The sequence below is a fragment of the Lethenteron reissneri genome, chromosome 19 (genome assembly GCF_015708825.2).
Source record: "Lethenteron reissneri isolate LAM-NWPU_2019-01 chromosome 19, ASM1570882v1, whole genome shotgun sequence".
NCBI classification, from domain to species: Eukaryota; Metazoa; Chordata; class Hyperoartia; order Petromyzontiformes; family Petromyzontidae; genus Lethenteron; species Lethenteron reissneri.
In genome coordinates this window covers 7,709,116-7,724,214 of record NC_083797.1, presented here as the reverse complement: position 1 = coordinate 7,724,214, position 15,099 = coordinate 7,709,116, and the positions used below count along the sequence as shown (strand labels likewise).

Here is a 15,099-nt window from a genome sequence, read left to right as displayed (position 1 = left end):
TTATTTTTGCACGGCATGAACTCTTACGGTGGAGAGATGATCAAATAAAATAAAAACATGAAATATCACATCCAATTCACTCCGGTCATCCTGGCTGGCCGTCGAACAAAGACGGTCACCACATCCTGCGTTTTCAGATGCGCTTCTGCGGCCCTCTGGAACGCTCTTCTGATATTAGGACGCCACTGGAGCTGTGCACTTTTAGATCTTGAATGAAAACTCATTTCGTTAGAACTGCTTTTTGTGTTTAGTTTGTTGTCCTTCCCCCGAACCTCTGATTAGTGTGGTTGGCAACGTACGGTGTGGAAGAAGTTCAACATGCATATAATGACTACAGCACGTTTACTGTACTGCTGTGCTAGCCAGCTGACCTTGTCCACAAGGCTGTGTGAGCATCTGACAGTCCTTTACTTCCTCTATTATGCTGCAGACTAAAGTATTTCTTTCTCTCAAGATTATAATCACCAATATTCCCATCTCTCCACTCTCTCAAATCATCACGTGATCTCCCCTTCCCGCTAGCTGCTGCATCCCACGATTTTCACACATTACGGGGCATTAATTCATTCATCATCATCAGCGTTGTGATGTCTGAATAGTTGCCTCGTACAGCATCGCCACTTGCACCTGTGACGAGGTTTTAATTTACAGCCCCTTGTCAACGCACTGCCGGATTAAGGTCTCTCCACACCGTGTCGGCCACGGGGTGGGCCAGGGGGGGGGGGGGTTGCCAAAGCAAACTTCACCACGCTGGACAGCGCACGTTTGCTGAAGGTGGGACCGTCAAGGACTCGGTTCATATGTCCACTCGCCAGCAACGTTGGGTGTATGGCCGGGAATGGAACTTGGCTCGCTCTGACCACTACTAAGCCACCGCTCCCCTGAATTCTGTACACGAAATGTGTGTCATTGTTCAAAATTGCTACTTCGGAGGGATCCTGCCGTTGTGTTGTAACGTGAAGCAGATTTGCAATCCAGAGCTCGCTGGTTCGATCTCTGGGCACAGCGTTCGAAACAATGGGCACGTTATAACCCATCACTCTGAATGGGAAAACCCACAATTAGTCGATGGGCAGGTTGCATGCGGTGGGGATACAGCGTGGGCACTCTCACCTCTTCCAATGCATGTGGCCTGCGTGGAAGAGTCGAACAAAAATTCCCTCTGGAGGGACACTCTAAACTAAACTTTTAATTTTATCAGTTCAGGCCCACTGAGTATATAACTTTTCAGAAGCGACCTGGCCACAAATGATAGCTCAATGAAGTGGCGTGTGATGTTGACATTTATAACAGAGAAGTACTCTTAAAAGCATGTTTTTAAATGTGGAGAAGAAAAACCTGGAGAACCCAGAGAAACATTCACGCGAACACAGGGAGAACATACAAACTCCATACATACAGGCGTAAGGGTCGGGATCGAGCCCACGACCTCATGTGTACCAAGCGGGGCAGTTGACATCTCGCTGCCGAGTGGTATCTGAACCACACTCTCTCTCTCGAGAGAGCTCCCTCGAGTGGAGGGGCAGGGAAGGGCATGCAGCATTGGGGCCCAGTCAGCCACAAGAGAGGGCCCGAATCAACAAATAAACAAGTAGTCAATTTATAATAGAGGTTTTTTGGGTTAGATCGCGTAAATATATAAACCCCACCACCACCCGACACAGCCAACGAGTAAGGGTTGTCACGTAAACAGAACGTGCCAATTCGTCACGAGTACAGCACACCGGTGTGTTGGAGAGCCAAGCCCCAAACGTCATACTCAGATTATAAATGTTGTGGCTTGGCTCTCCAACGAGATCTAACCCAAAAAAACCTCTATTATGGATGATATCGGTCACGAAAGCCGACATGTTAAACAAAGTAGTCCATTAAAAAAACATTTTTGGAAAAAAATCACAAAAAATACCTGCTGTCTACCATTCCCGATTAAATAATCTGAAGATTACATCAATGGAGCAGCACAGAGTAGCACGATCCCCCTTTGAGGAAATCCTAGACCCATGGGGCCGGCGTGAAATAAAGTCGCGTGGTAACTTAATTGTGAGTAGTATTGTAACATTAAATATTGTTTATATTAACACTGTCACTGCGAAACTGTCTTCCTCCAAACCCAATACACGGTGCAACTACAATATATATAGTTATTGCAGTACATATTGTTGTGTGTGGGTTAAAACAAACAGCCTGCCTCTGCAGCTTTCCCCCCTCTTTTTTCACTCGATGACGATTGCTTGTGTTGCGATCGAAACGTCGTGATATTTTGTTTTATTCACTTAATTTTTAGTTACATTTTTATTACTTTATTGTTCTATCAACGTGACTTTACCGAAAGACCCAAAGAACATCCGTAGCTATTTCAGTATAAGTGAATCGGGAGAAAGGAGGAAGGGGGGGGGACCACATAGGGGGCAGGATGATGGCCCGGGGTGAGGGTGGGTGGGTGGTGGTACTTGCAGGGCTGCGCCTTCACCTTCACTCCGCGCCTCTCCCATTGGCCGTACCTTGACCGTGGAGTCGTCCTTGATGCTCTGCGCCACCGTGGTGGAGCCCTGCGCGCCCACGGACATGCGCGGCCGCAGCTCGGCCCGCGACACCTGCTGGCAGTCGACCAGCAGCGTCGCCTGACCCTCGCCCACGCTGAGCGCCAGCTTGTGCCACAGGCCGTCGAAGAGCTTCTCGGAGCCGGCCTGGAAGGCGGCGCGATTCACGGTTCCGTCCGGGCCCGCCGAGAAGAACTCGACAAAGTTGGCCTCCCCGTAGAGGCGCACCCCGGCGAGCTCCTTGCCCGCCGAGTCGCGCATCACCCACAGGTCCCACGCCTGCTCCCGTGTCTCCTCCAGCATGCGGAACGTCGAGATGATGGAGAAGTCCGTGGGAAGGCCATTGGGGTGGAAGTTCCTGCGTGGCGATGGTGAGCAGGGCCGGGTTAAGTTTGATGGGGCTCCAGAGGCTGGTATTATATTTTTGAGTGGGTGGGGGTAGTAGCCGTGTTTGTACTGGATATTGATTTCCTTTGCTTTACACTTTTTACCTGTTTGGCATTTCTCGTGGGATAGTTTCTTCCCACGTGCTTAATGTTTTGTTATACTCTTTGGTTCTTTCGGTAAAGTCACGTAGGTATAAAAATAAAATAATATAACATAAAAATAATATTTCATGACGTTTCGATTGCAACACAAGCGGAAAGAAAGAATCCAGCAGTGGAACTGCTGAACTATGAAGAACACAGCGAGAGAGCTGTTACAACCATGCGTTATATATGTGGTGAAAGGAATTCCATCCCCGCACGCAAGCTTGTGTTGCGATCGAAACGTCGTGATATATTATTTTTTATTATTTTTTTACCTACGTAACTTTATCGAAAGAACCAAAGAGTATGGATTCCTGCAGTCACGAAAGCTTCAAATCAAGATTAATGTTTTTTTCAAAAATTAGGTGGTCAATCATCTCAAGAAGCAGAAGCTTGCAGAACACGATTGTGGAGACTCGGTGAGGCTTTTATGTCAGGAATCGTCGCACAACACTTGCCCAGGAGAGCGCCAATGAGTCTCTTCTCGGGCTTAATTTTTTTCAGCACCACCCTGATTGGCACGGCTGGCTACGTTCGGTGCGATAGAAGTTCAACATACACATACATTGGGATGTTTGGTCGACTGAATATCGTGCAGTGTTTACGCGCGATGAATCCTGGACAAACACGGTCAATGCAAACACAACACTCCAATACAATTGTGAGTAGAATTGTACCTTCTTGGTTCTTTCGGTAAAGTCACGTAGAATGGAAATAATAAAATAATAAAACATAATAAAATAATTCTCACGACGTTGAGGACAGCTGCTTGCGTTGTGGCCAAAACGTCGTAAGAATTATTTTATTATGTTTTATTTTTTATTATTGTATTATTTCCATTCTACGTGACTTTACCGAGAGAACCAAGAAGATAGTCTTGTACCTTTACATTTTTTTTTATTAATACTGTCACTGTGAGACTGTCTTCGTCTAAATCCAATACATGGTGCAACTAACATGTTAGCTATAGCCTACATATTGTTGCGTGGGGGTCAAAAACCATCCGTAGCTATTTCAGTAAAAGTGAGTCGGGAGATAGGAGGAGAGGGGGGACCACAGTAGTATCTTGCATCGGAGGGGGGGGGGGGTATTGCAGGGCTGCGCTTTTAACTTCCCTCCACTCTCATCACAGCACAGAACTCCACCAACGCGAACGGACGGGGCCAGTGGCGTAGCTAGGATATTTTGCGCCCGGGGACGAACTATAAAATCCGCCCCCCCCCCACCCCGTTTAATCACATACCAAAATGTAATTACATGACACGTAGGCTGTGTGTGGCGGGATATATAAACTTTTAGGTCGAGGTGTAGATTCGTGCAGTAAGTTTCAGGCTGCCGCGCCCGCCGCAATAAGTTATAATGCAACTAGTTCATTTATACCTGATGATAATTGCTTGTGTTGCAATCGAAACGTCGTGATTTTTATTTTATTTTATTTTTATTAATTTTAATTTTTTTACCTGCGTGACTTTACCGAAAAAAACCTAAGAATAATAATGTATCTTCTTGGTTCTTTCGGTAAAGTCACGTAGAAGGGAAGCAATAAAATAATAAAAATAAAACATAATAAAATAAAATAATTCTCACGACGTTTCGGCCACAACGCAAGCAGCCGTCCTCAGGTGAAGAATGAGGACGGCTGCTTGCGTTGTGGCCGAAACGTCGTGAGAATTATTTTATTTTATTATGTTTTATTTTTATTATTTTATTGCTTCCCTTCTACGTGACTTTACCGAAAGAACCAAGAAGATGGATCCCTGCAGTCACGAAAGCTTTAAATCGAAATAATAATGTAACGTTGTAAGCCTCATTATGGCGATCTCCTTTACCTTGGCGCCCGGGGACACATGTACCCCCCTGCCCCCCCCCCCAGCTACGCCTCTGGTCGGGGGTCAATCACCTCGTCGGGCTGCTTGAGGTCGCTGTCGGGCCCCAACCGCAGAGACTGCACCTCGGGCCTCGTGCCGTCCACCACGGGCAGCTGCAGCGACGTCAGGTGGTTGAAATCCTCCAGCAGGTCGAAGCCTGGTGCGCGTGCGTGTGTACGTGCGTGTGTGTGTGTATGTGTGTATGCGCGTGTGTGTGTGTGTACGTGTGTGTGTGTATGTGTGTGTGCGTGTGTGTGTATGTGTGAGTGTATGTAAGCGTGTGTGTGTATGTGCGTGTGTACGTGTGTATGTGCGTGTACGTGTGTATGTGCGTGTGTGTGCGCGTGTGTACGTGCGTGTGTACGTGTGTGTGTATGTGTGCGTATGCGCGTGTGTGCGTGTATGTGTGCGTGTGCGTGGGTGTATGTGCGTGCGTGTGCGCATGTGTGTGTACGCGCGTGTGTGTATGTGTGCGTGTGTGTGTACGTGCGTGTGTATGTGTGTGTATGTGTGTGCACATGTGTGCGTGCGCGCATGTGTGTGAGTGGCGGTGCGGTGGCAGAGGGGAGCAGACAATGCTGACAGAAGGCATTTAAAAGACAAACGCGCGCAAGCAAGTGAATAACATTTGCCACAGCACTTGTCCGCTGCTGAAATGCTATGCTTGGAGCACTACAAGTCATGAGATTTTTATGAAATGCCAAAATAATCTAGTTATTGTCTTGACTTAAAGCTTTCGTGACTGCAGGAATTTATATTCTTTGGGTCTTTCGGTGAAGTCACGTAGATCGGTTCAAAGAAAATAACAAAAAACTACGACGTTTCGATCGCAACACAGGCGGTCGTCATCAGGAAATGGGGGTGACTTTACCGAAAGACCCAAAGAATATAAAATAATATAGTTATTGTGTGGTTTCAAAAAAAAGTTGTATACGGGTTAAAGAATTGCGGCGAAAGAAATGCATTACTAGGACTACAAATGCAAAAGTTAGCAAGTTTAAATTGAACCCTGTCTTGTGCATTCATCACTCCAACTTTCTCCAGTGTCGCTATCTATAATATGCCTTTGAAATGTCTTCTGCCATTTCATTCGAATTCAATGTTCATTCGTTCGATGGAAATTCCCATTTAGCCAGTTACCCAGTTAGTTTTCGGTGGCAACTGCACTCAGCAGCCACTACCAACAACAACAACGACGGAGTTACTGTTGGGGTGGAGAGGAGCCCTGTCAGCAGCCAGCCACGATTATTTTGAGTTGTTGCATGACGAGCACTGCCTGTGCATTTATGTGGGAGACACGGCCGGGGTGGATGAGGAGGCGGGACATCATCACGCACTAACCCGCTGTTGGCGCGATTCAATACTGCGGGACATCATCATGTAAATAGCCAGCCAGTCAAATTTTTTTAAATTAAATTGTTTGATTGTGAATATCCAACGGTAACTGGAGATTGAGTGGAGCAGTGGCACAGTGGTTGGCACACTGCAGTCATTGTAAACCTGGCGACTTGGCTTTGCCAGCGTGTGGAGGCCTTCATCCAGTGGTAAAATGACAAAGGGCTGATAATTGTTTTTTTACTCTTTTATCTGGCAACAAAACTGACACCTTTTTTTTACAAGGAGTCATGTTTGCATAGACCACAATACCTGCAGTCATAATGCAAACAAAAAACATAACTGTGATAATGTATGCACTGTCCTTGAAGTTGATTAGTCCACACCCAAGACAGCTTTCCTTAGAGCCTAGTCTCACGTGGTGTTGGACCAGATGACGCCTTTTGGCGTCATCTGGTCCAACACCACGTGAGACTTGGCGTCATCTGGTCCAACACCACGTGAGACTAGGCTCTAAGGAAAGCTGTCTCGGGTGTGGACCAATCAACTTCAAGGACAGTGCATACATTATCAGAGTTATGTTTTTTGTTTGCATTATGACTGCAGGTATTGTGGTCTATGCAAACATGACTCCTTGTAAAAAAAAAGGTGTCAGTTTTGTTGCCAGATAAAAGGGTAAAAAAACAATTATCATATTTTTTACTGGCAAATGAGGTTCTAATGGTGACAAAGGGCTGTCAACGATTAATAATAACAGAGACAGTAACGAAAGCTATTCCTAATATTGTCTATTAACAGACAAAAATATATCGTACATAAATTGCACGGTATATTGATGCTGCGTTATAATTGTATTCATTATGAATATTCGTGTTTTTTCTGGTACCAGGCAGTGTCAACGAGACGTGTGATGAGTTTTGTTTACTTCTGCTTTTGGCACGAGATCATTTTCGAGTTGTAGAAGTTAAGCAAGCGTACGTACTTATTGATTTATATCACAATTTTCTGTGGAACACGAATAAATGCACAGGCTGTGTGCCTCTCCTAACCGGTTACCACTGCTGGGGTGTGGGACACAGCCTATGAAACCCTCACCAAGACTCCCGAAGCTTTGACGTTATATCACAACCCCTGTTTGTCCCTCACCAGCAGATGGTTTCACAGTGATATATAAATGTAATTCAAAGCTCATGGAGCCTGTATGAGAAAACAATAATTTCCTTCTCTGGCTGGTAGGCAAGTCTCTAAGAGTCCACTCACAGCTGCCATTACTCCTTTTAGAAGTTCCTTCCTAGTGGTCATAAGGATCTGGATAAGGGAACCATCACTGAGCAGTGACTGGAATTGGCTCAGGATGATCATGATGATGATGATTGGAAGGCTATTGAAGCGTTCTCTATTTGAGCCCTTAATCTGTGATGGGGTAAATGATTCTGTTTTGGTGTTATAATTACAGTATATCTTTTTTACACATGTAGGTTTTTGCTGTTATGCTATATGGCTCGCCGATGTATTCTCGGGTTGTACCGGTGTTGTTTCGGCATTAATATCTGACGTTTCGTTCCATGTGCTTGTAGTTTCTTCAGGAATAAAGGAAAAGTAGGTTAAGCTCCAAGGACATGGAGCGAAACTTCGGACGTAGTACTGAACAACACGCCTTACATCCTGAAAACTCATTGAAGACATGTGCAACACAACCACGAAAATCTACGCAGTAGTGCATTTAAGAAATACTGTGAACCCAACCTGAGCTATTTTCAGTTCAAATGCTCTAAGCCAGGTGAATTTCTAGACTCGGGTTAAGCCAATAGCAAGCACCCTGCTGAGGCTGTGGTTATGCATGTGGAACACTCTGGCGGATCAATGTCTGTGCATCATAAACCGCGTTATGGGGCTGTACATGGGAACTGCCGTTTCAAAAGTCAGATAATGAAATCACGAATTCGGGCGTCTTATTTCAGTCGACGCAAGCACGCTCTGGGAGGTCGGGCCGCGCTTGCCTGGCGCGTTCTGCCGCCCGACGGTGCCCCCGCACACGTTGCCCTCGCATATCTGCCTGGCCAGACGCAGCTGCAGCTCGTCCAGGAGACCGAAGTTGTCTACGTGGTGCACGTGGGTCTCCGACGGCTCCGAGGCAATGGCCCGCAGCTCCGCGTCGTCCACGCTGTCCGTGACGCCCACGGCGAACACGGTGACGCCGGCGGCGTGCGCGGCGCCGGCGGCCTCCCGCACGCTGTCCGCCGAGCGCCCGTCCGTCACCACGACGGCGACGCGGTGGGCGCCGATGCGGGCGCCCCCGGCCTCGCCGTACGCGCTCTCCGTCAGGTGCCGAAGGGCCCCGCCCGTGACGGTGCCCTCGCCCACGTAGACGATGGCGCGCACCGCCTGCTTGAGCTCCTCCTTCGTCTGGTGGGCGTCGAGCGGGAAGGCGACCTCCACCCGGCTGCTGTACTGGACGACGGACACGTGCGTGGCGGAGGGCCCCACGTCGAACGCGTCGATGAGCTGCACGACGAAGTCCTTCACCTTCTCGAAGTTGGGCGCCAGCACGCTCCGCGAGCCGTCCAGCATGAACACGAGGTCCATCGGCACGTCTTTGCACAGGCCGCCTGTTGAGGGATGAGGAGGAGAGGGGAGAAAGGAGGAGGGGGGGAGGGAAGAAGAGGGACGAGGAGGGGGAGGGAGGAGAGGGGAGGAGGAGGGAGGAGGAATAGTGCCACTTTTTTCCACTGGCACATCCGAGCTGAGCCAACGCGGGGGCCCTTGCTCTACGAACGTTTTTTCCAACTGCGAAATTTGCCGAGCCCGAGCCAGAATGGAGCCATAAAACTCTGGACTCGTGAGACGATCTGAGTGTTGCCTCTCATGCCCAAGCAGGGCCGGCGAGAGGAGTCAACGACGCTTTCACTGCGTGTCCGTGAATACGCCGTGAGGACGTGGCGTCACTCTGTCGCCGACATGCGTTGCTGCGTGTGGCATCATCGGCACGGCTCAGCTTCTGCACGTGGACAGTCATTCTGGAGCTGCTCGGTTTTACAGTGGACAAAGAGCTCTGGTTCTTGACAATAAACACACCAATGCCATGATCTTGTGTTCCACCAAAACTGCTCTCATATTTTTCAAAAAGATGCATTTCTGTCATCAGCAATTCCAAGTCCACACATGTTGTCACTTTTATATTGTATACATATTTGCGAACAATGTTGCAGCATTTGGCATATCCAGGCTCCGTCGAGACATCTGATACCCTATTTACATCATTGCCATTCCTGTAAAAGGGCTATAATCGTTAATTCTCCACACCGGCTGCCACCACAGGCACCGCACTGCACCCCATGCCGGACTACTGCACGTTTAATGAAGGCTGCCCACCATACTGACGGTATTTCACTCCCAAAACACCGCAGTGGGTGTTTCCCTCTATACACGTCTGAAGCTGACCGCTCCGTGTTTTGCAATACCTGCAGGTGCCCTCTCCGCATTGGGGTCTGGGCTCCCTCTCTGGTGCCAGTCCACGGGGGGGTACGGGCGCTCCTCACCCCCGGAGCCAACGCCGAGGCCCGAGCTGTCACCATCTGCGATGCGGCGTCGAAGGTGACAGCAACAGCACCACAAGCGAACGGGCAGACAGAGAGCGGCATTAACCATAAAGGTTTTTGTGGGGGTTAGATCGCGTAAGTATAAATGCGTCGTAACCCTCCACCACTCGACACAGCAAGTAAGGTTTGTCACGTAAACAAAACGCCAATTAGTTACCACTTCAGCCCAACGGTGTGTTGGAGGGTAAATCCACATTTGAAATTTGAGCAGTACGACGTTTCGCTGGTAATTACATCCCGCATCATCGGGCGATGTACTCTCCAACACACCGGTGGGCCGTAATCGTGACTAACTGGCGCGTTGTTTACGTGACGAACCTTCCTGGCTGTGTCGGGTGGTGGAGGGTTTCTTACGAAGAATATTGGTCGCGAAAGCCTCCGTGTTGAGCAGGGAACAGCATGCAAACAGATACGGCGGCTCATGGTCTCCCGGGATAATACGTGCTTTCTCTGTGGCTTAGACTGCGATGAAGAGGTTAAAAGTAAAAAAATATACTTAAAGGTGCAGCCCTGAAATTTCCTGCTCGTGAAACTGCCCGGTGGCATTACCGCCACCAGAGGGAAGCGAGAGAGAGAGAGAGAGAGCCGCTCTCTCGAGGCTTTGGCTGACTCTCTAGGCTGGGGAAGACGTCTTGGAAGAGGCGGACCTACCCACACTTTACTCCCCATCCAAACACGACCTGCTGATCAACAAATGGTCGCGTGTCCATCCCGCGCCTCCCCCCCCGATTTCCCGCACCTCTCAATGAGCACGGCCGGCTACGTACGGTGTGAAAGAAGTTCAACATACACACGTACATTTATACTGTGTTTTTAGCAGAGGGGGCAGGATTCAATAAACCTGTGTCATTGTTCCAACTGCCACGCCTGGAGGTGGCATCGAGCCGAGGGCCTTTTAGATATTGCAAGTCAACCGTGGTCATCATTGCACCACAGCATCATCCAATGCAGAGGTACAGAGAGGTAAATTGATTTACGTTGAATCCTTTCACCGGAAGATAGAATATAATGAAATGGAGAAGGTCGTTGAACTCCACTGTGATCGGGCAATATCGCGCTGCAACGGTTAGGAACACTTATTCGTTTCCATGCGTCTATGTTGAACTTCTTTCGCACCGTGCTAATCGGAGGTGCTGGGGAAAGACAACAAACTAAACACAAACAACATTCTCAAGAGAAATGAGTTTTCAATCTAGATTTTAAAGTCCAAAACTCCAGTGGCTTCCTAATGTCGGAAGGAAGAGCGTTCCAGACGGCCGCAGAAACGCATTTGAAAGCGCGCGATGCAGTGACCGTCTTTGTTCGATGTTGAAGGGAGAGAGGGTGGGGGCAGGGCTGGTTCTGATATCACTTGCCACTGATGTCAGCCATGGCTGCCAATCGAATGCGGGTCGCGGGCTTTAGAGCGCAGTGCGCTAACCACTGCGCCACAGCTCCCTCAATATGTGTATCTGTCGGTGTATCGACGGAGAGCAATGGCGCTTCACTATGCTGTGAATAAAATCAATTGGTCAAAACAAACACCTGCTACCATGTATATCATTGGGTCTTTCGGTAATTAAAATGTATTTAAAATTTAAAATGTATTTTATTTTTATTTTCTATCTACGTGACTTTACCGAAAGAACCAAGAATATGAATTCATGCAGTCACAAAAGTTTTAAGTCGAAATGCCTACCATGATTTTTTTTATTTATTTAGGCAGTGTTAACGATGGGCATTTAAATTGCTCCACTGGTTATTCATTCATGCATTGCCATAACATGTCCTCCCCCCCCCCCCGCGTGTGGGACATGCAGTGCTGGTGCGAGGACCTGTGCTGTAGTCTTGCGACGTGACAACGCGTTGCTGCAGCGACAGCAGGGCACACACGGCCAGGATGGCTGGAGCGCAGCCTGTCATTCTAATCTGCAACGCGGAGACAGAGTTCCAACACAGAGAGCCGCTCGACCGACCGCCAGGGGCAAGCAATCTTCAGGCTGGCACGTTGGAAACAGCGGCTGGGGTTGGCGAGAACGATGCCCGTGTGCCACGTTTGTCTCCCCACCCAGTGCTGATGTAAGTTTTTTTTTGGTACGGGGAGGACAGCTCTGATAACAACTCGCCACTGATGTCACCAGTGGCTAAGAATCGAACGCAGGTCGACGGGATTGGTCGGGCACTGTCCTGACCACGATATCACTGCCACCGACTGCCACACAGACGCACATTGTTCTATTCAGTGCTATCCAGTGCTAGATAAAGGCCTTCAGATAACCTCTCGCCGCGGTGGTGAGATGTTATCTGCCTCGCCTGATATGCAGGAGGTTAGTGGGTTAGATCCCGACTCTGACGCCTTTATATTTGGAGTTTGCGTGTGTTTTACCGTGGTTGCATGGACTTTTCTCCAGGTCCTCGGGTTTTCCCTTTACATTTAGAATCAACGTCACGCGTTTAGAGTATTTGGCTGCTATACATTTCCACGTGATAAGCCCCTTCGTTGGGCTATCATTGGTGGGCATGTGGCTTCTAAAATCGAGCTATGTAGCTCAGCGGACCTTACATGGTAAAATCAATTAGTATATATATTTTTAAAAATGTGATTACGATCCCTCACGGCTCTATTACGCCACAAACTATTTCACACCTGCACATGAACTCCTCTCATCGCTTCATCTCCACGGGGGTTCTCTTATTGGAGCCATTCCATCATCGTTCTCATCCCTCAGCCATCATCCCTTCAAGCGAATTGTTCTCGTCAAGCCCCCTGAATATAATGTCTCTAATTTGCATTTGCTATGTGATGTGTTCATTTTCCTGTCTCAGTAGTAGACGTAGTTCCCAGCACGTATTTCTCCTTGCTTCTTTGCACACTTTTTAGCTTTTGTTCCACCGATTCGTATGTCATGGCAGGTAATGTTGCATTGATTGCGAACGTTCTTGTTAAGGCGCATCTGTATGTTGCTTTTCATTAGCAAAATAAAAATTTCCAAAAGCTTAGAAGGGTGGGCTAACCCATGCCTGGGGTTTTAAATTTCAAGCTTCCCATCGCAAACCTCACACTCTACACATGCAGCACTCGGACAAACTACATAATCGATACTAAACTGTCAACACATTTCCATTGTTATTTTTTGTAACTTCATCATTAATACAGTACTGCATTATTTTTCCAAAAGAGAACATTTTAAACTACTGCAATATATATTGTAATGAAACAGAAGACTTCTATTAACTAAATCGCTATCAAGCAATGTTGCACTCCTAACAGTTGGAGACGATTAATAATTAAAGAGATATTTTCAGAATTGAGCAATTTTGGCTTTAAAATAACAATACATGCCAGGGTAGTTAACAGAGTATGAGCCGTCCCAACTCAAGTGAGACTCGTTCTCCCACTTCACAGGGGCGCTGCTCTGCCCTCACAAAGAGCCTCCTTGTCAAGACGGCTGCGGTGGTAGTGGGTGAACGAGACCGCGGGGGAATAAACACCCGACTAAATAAACACATTATTTGACACGTATTTAGTACGTTGGCACCACAATATTGCTGTAAACGAATCTGAATAAGAGCTTTATAGCTCATCGGATTCCTCAAGTAGAAATAAAATATTCTGATTATGAACTCAGCACGGAGCACAGTCCAGGCATTTAGTAATGCTAATATGAAAATGTATTTCTAGAGAAAATGTTTGTAAAAAAAATAGTCCAGCGGATGTCGAGTAGAAAAGAAATGCACGTCGAGCGAATATTCTGCCATAACAAGGTCTTAAAATGACTTTCATGAAATGTGTTTTCATTTACACTCATGAAATTACAAAAAAAATGCTAACTAGTACCGAACATTAATACACTACAGTCATGGAATAATCTGCCAGGCTTTCTTGAATTGTTGAATGTAGCTAAGTTGTAAATGTATTACAATTTAGCAATGCCCCCCCCCCTCTACGCATTACAAATAACTTAAATCATTACACCTCATTTGCATCTAAAAACAACAAAGATATGCAATGCAAGATGGTATTGCCTGGATTGAATCATCAATTTTTCACGGTGGTTGCTGAGGTCCACTTTCCCTCACAGAGATGTATATAATTACTTGTCGATCACCAGTCAGTTGGCTATGGAATATATGCGAGGAAGGCTGTTTAAAACAACTCAAAATCTTTCAAACGTATATATATATTGTGGACTGTGGCTGACAGCAGTTCTCTGCATCATAGCAAATACCCACAAAACATTAACTTATAAAAAAAATCCACAATGTTTTTTTGGCTCACGCCAATATTATTTTTTGCTGAACAAAACGTCGGCGCCTCTTTTGTGGCGGGCGCAAATCTGCCACCCAAAAAGCGCCATCTCATTAACAATAACCAGGGTTTCGCAATACGCGCTAAGCACCCGGTGTGCAGGGCACGGTACGTGTTGCTTCGCTGACGATGGTGGCAAACGAGACAAAACGAACGAAAAGAAAGGGAGTTCGCGACAAACGGGCGAGCACTTACCGCTTTGTGAGCCGCCGGCCGCAGACACAACTCCGCGTAGCTGCGCACCTCTCTGCTTGGCCTCCGCGGGACCTCTTCAACGGCAGAGGGCACGGCTGTGCGGTGCGGCTGGGACCCCCAAAGGACCGGGGAACCGCCGATGCACGCCCTTTCTCCCCCCCCCCTCCACTTCCCTCCGGGGCCGTGAGACTCTCCACTGGCTAAACAAACACCCACAACGCTCGCCCACCCACCCCTGCCACCGGCCAATATGCCCGCGGTGCCCAATCCCGCGAGCATAAGTCACACAGCGGCGTGCGAACGGGGTGCTTCTCAACACTTTGCCCGATTCCACCCCCCCCCCCCCAATGGTCTCTGGTCAAAAGGCTGACACGGGTATGCGCTACGTGGGTCGTGACATAATAAGATTATCGCCGTGATTTAACCACCACCACCACCACCATCATCTTCTTCATCAGCCATTGTGAATCCACTGACGGATGAAAGCCTCACCGAATCGTTGTCGTTTCACAAACAATCCACATAGCACCGGCTCATAACTGTGGGTTTAGGTGTGCCGTCATTGGGGTAGATTGCCCATACCACGCTGGATAATAATAAGGGGTTGGTGAAAGTGGCAAAAACGTTACTCGCCTCTTAACAGCAATGCATGTACCATCCCTACGTGGTACCTGGTAGATCAAGTATAATTGTAAGATCCAGCAATTATTTTTAGACAGTCAACAGACGTGAGTTCACATGATC

At 47.7% G+C, this 15,099-nt stretch overlaps 1 protein-coding gene across 1 annotated transcript in view; it reads right to left on the bottom strand.

The window, feature by feature from the left end:
* LOC133344039 (collagen alpha-1(XXII) chain-like) overlaps nt 1-14,518 on the bottom strand; it is a 40,647-nt gene extending 26,129 nt beyond the window's left edge. The window contains exons 1-6 of the mRNA XM_061553990.1: nt 14,356-14,518; nt 11,687-11,780; nt 9,735-9,848; nt 8,274-8,882; nt 4,948-5,095; nt 2,502-2,898 (exon numbers count right to left, since the gene is read on the bottom strand). Coding sequence (XP_061409974.1) covers nt 2,502-2,898; nt 4,948-5,095; nt 8,274-8,882; nt 9,735-9,848; nt 11,687-11,774 — 1,356 coding nt within the window. The 5' untranslated portion in view covers nt 11,775-11,780; nt 14,356-14,518. The remainder of the gene's footprint in view (nt 1-2,501; nt 2,899-4,947; nt 5,096-8,273; nt 8,883-9,734; nt 9,849-11,686; nt 11,781-14,355) is intronic.
* Nucleotides 14,519-15,099: the final 581 nt, after the last annotated feature.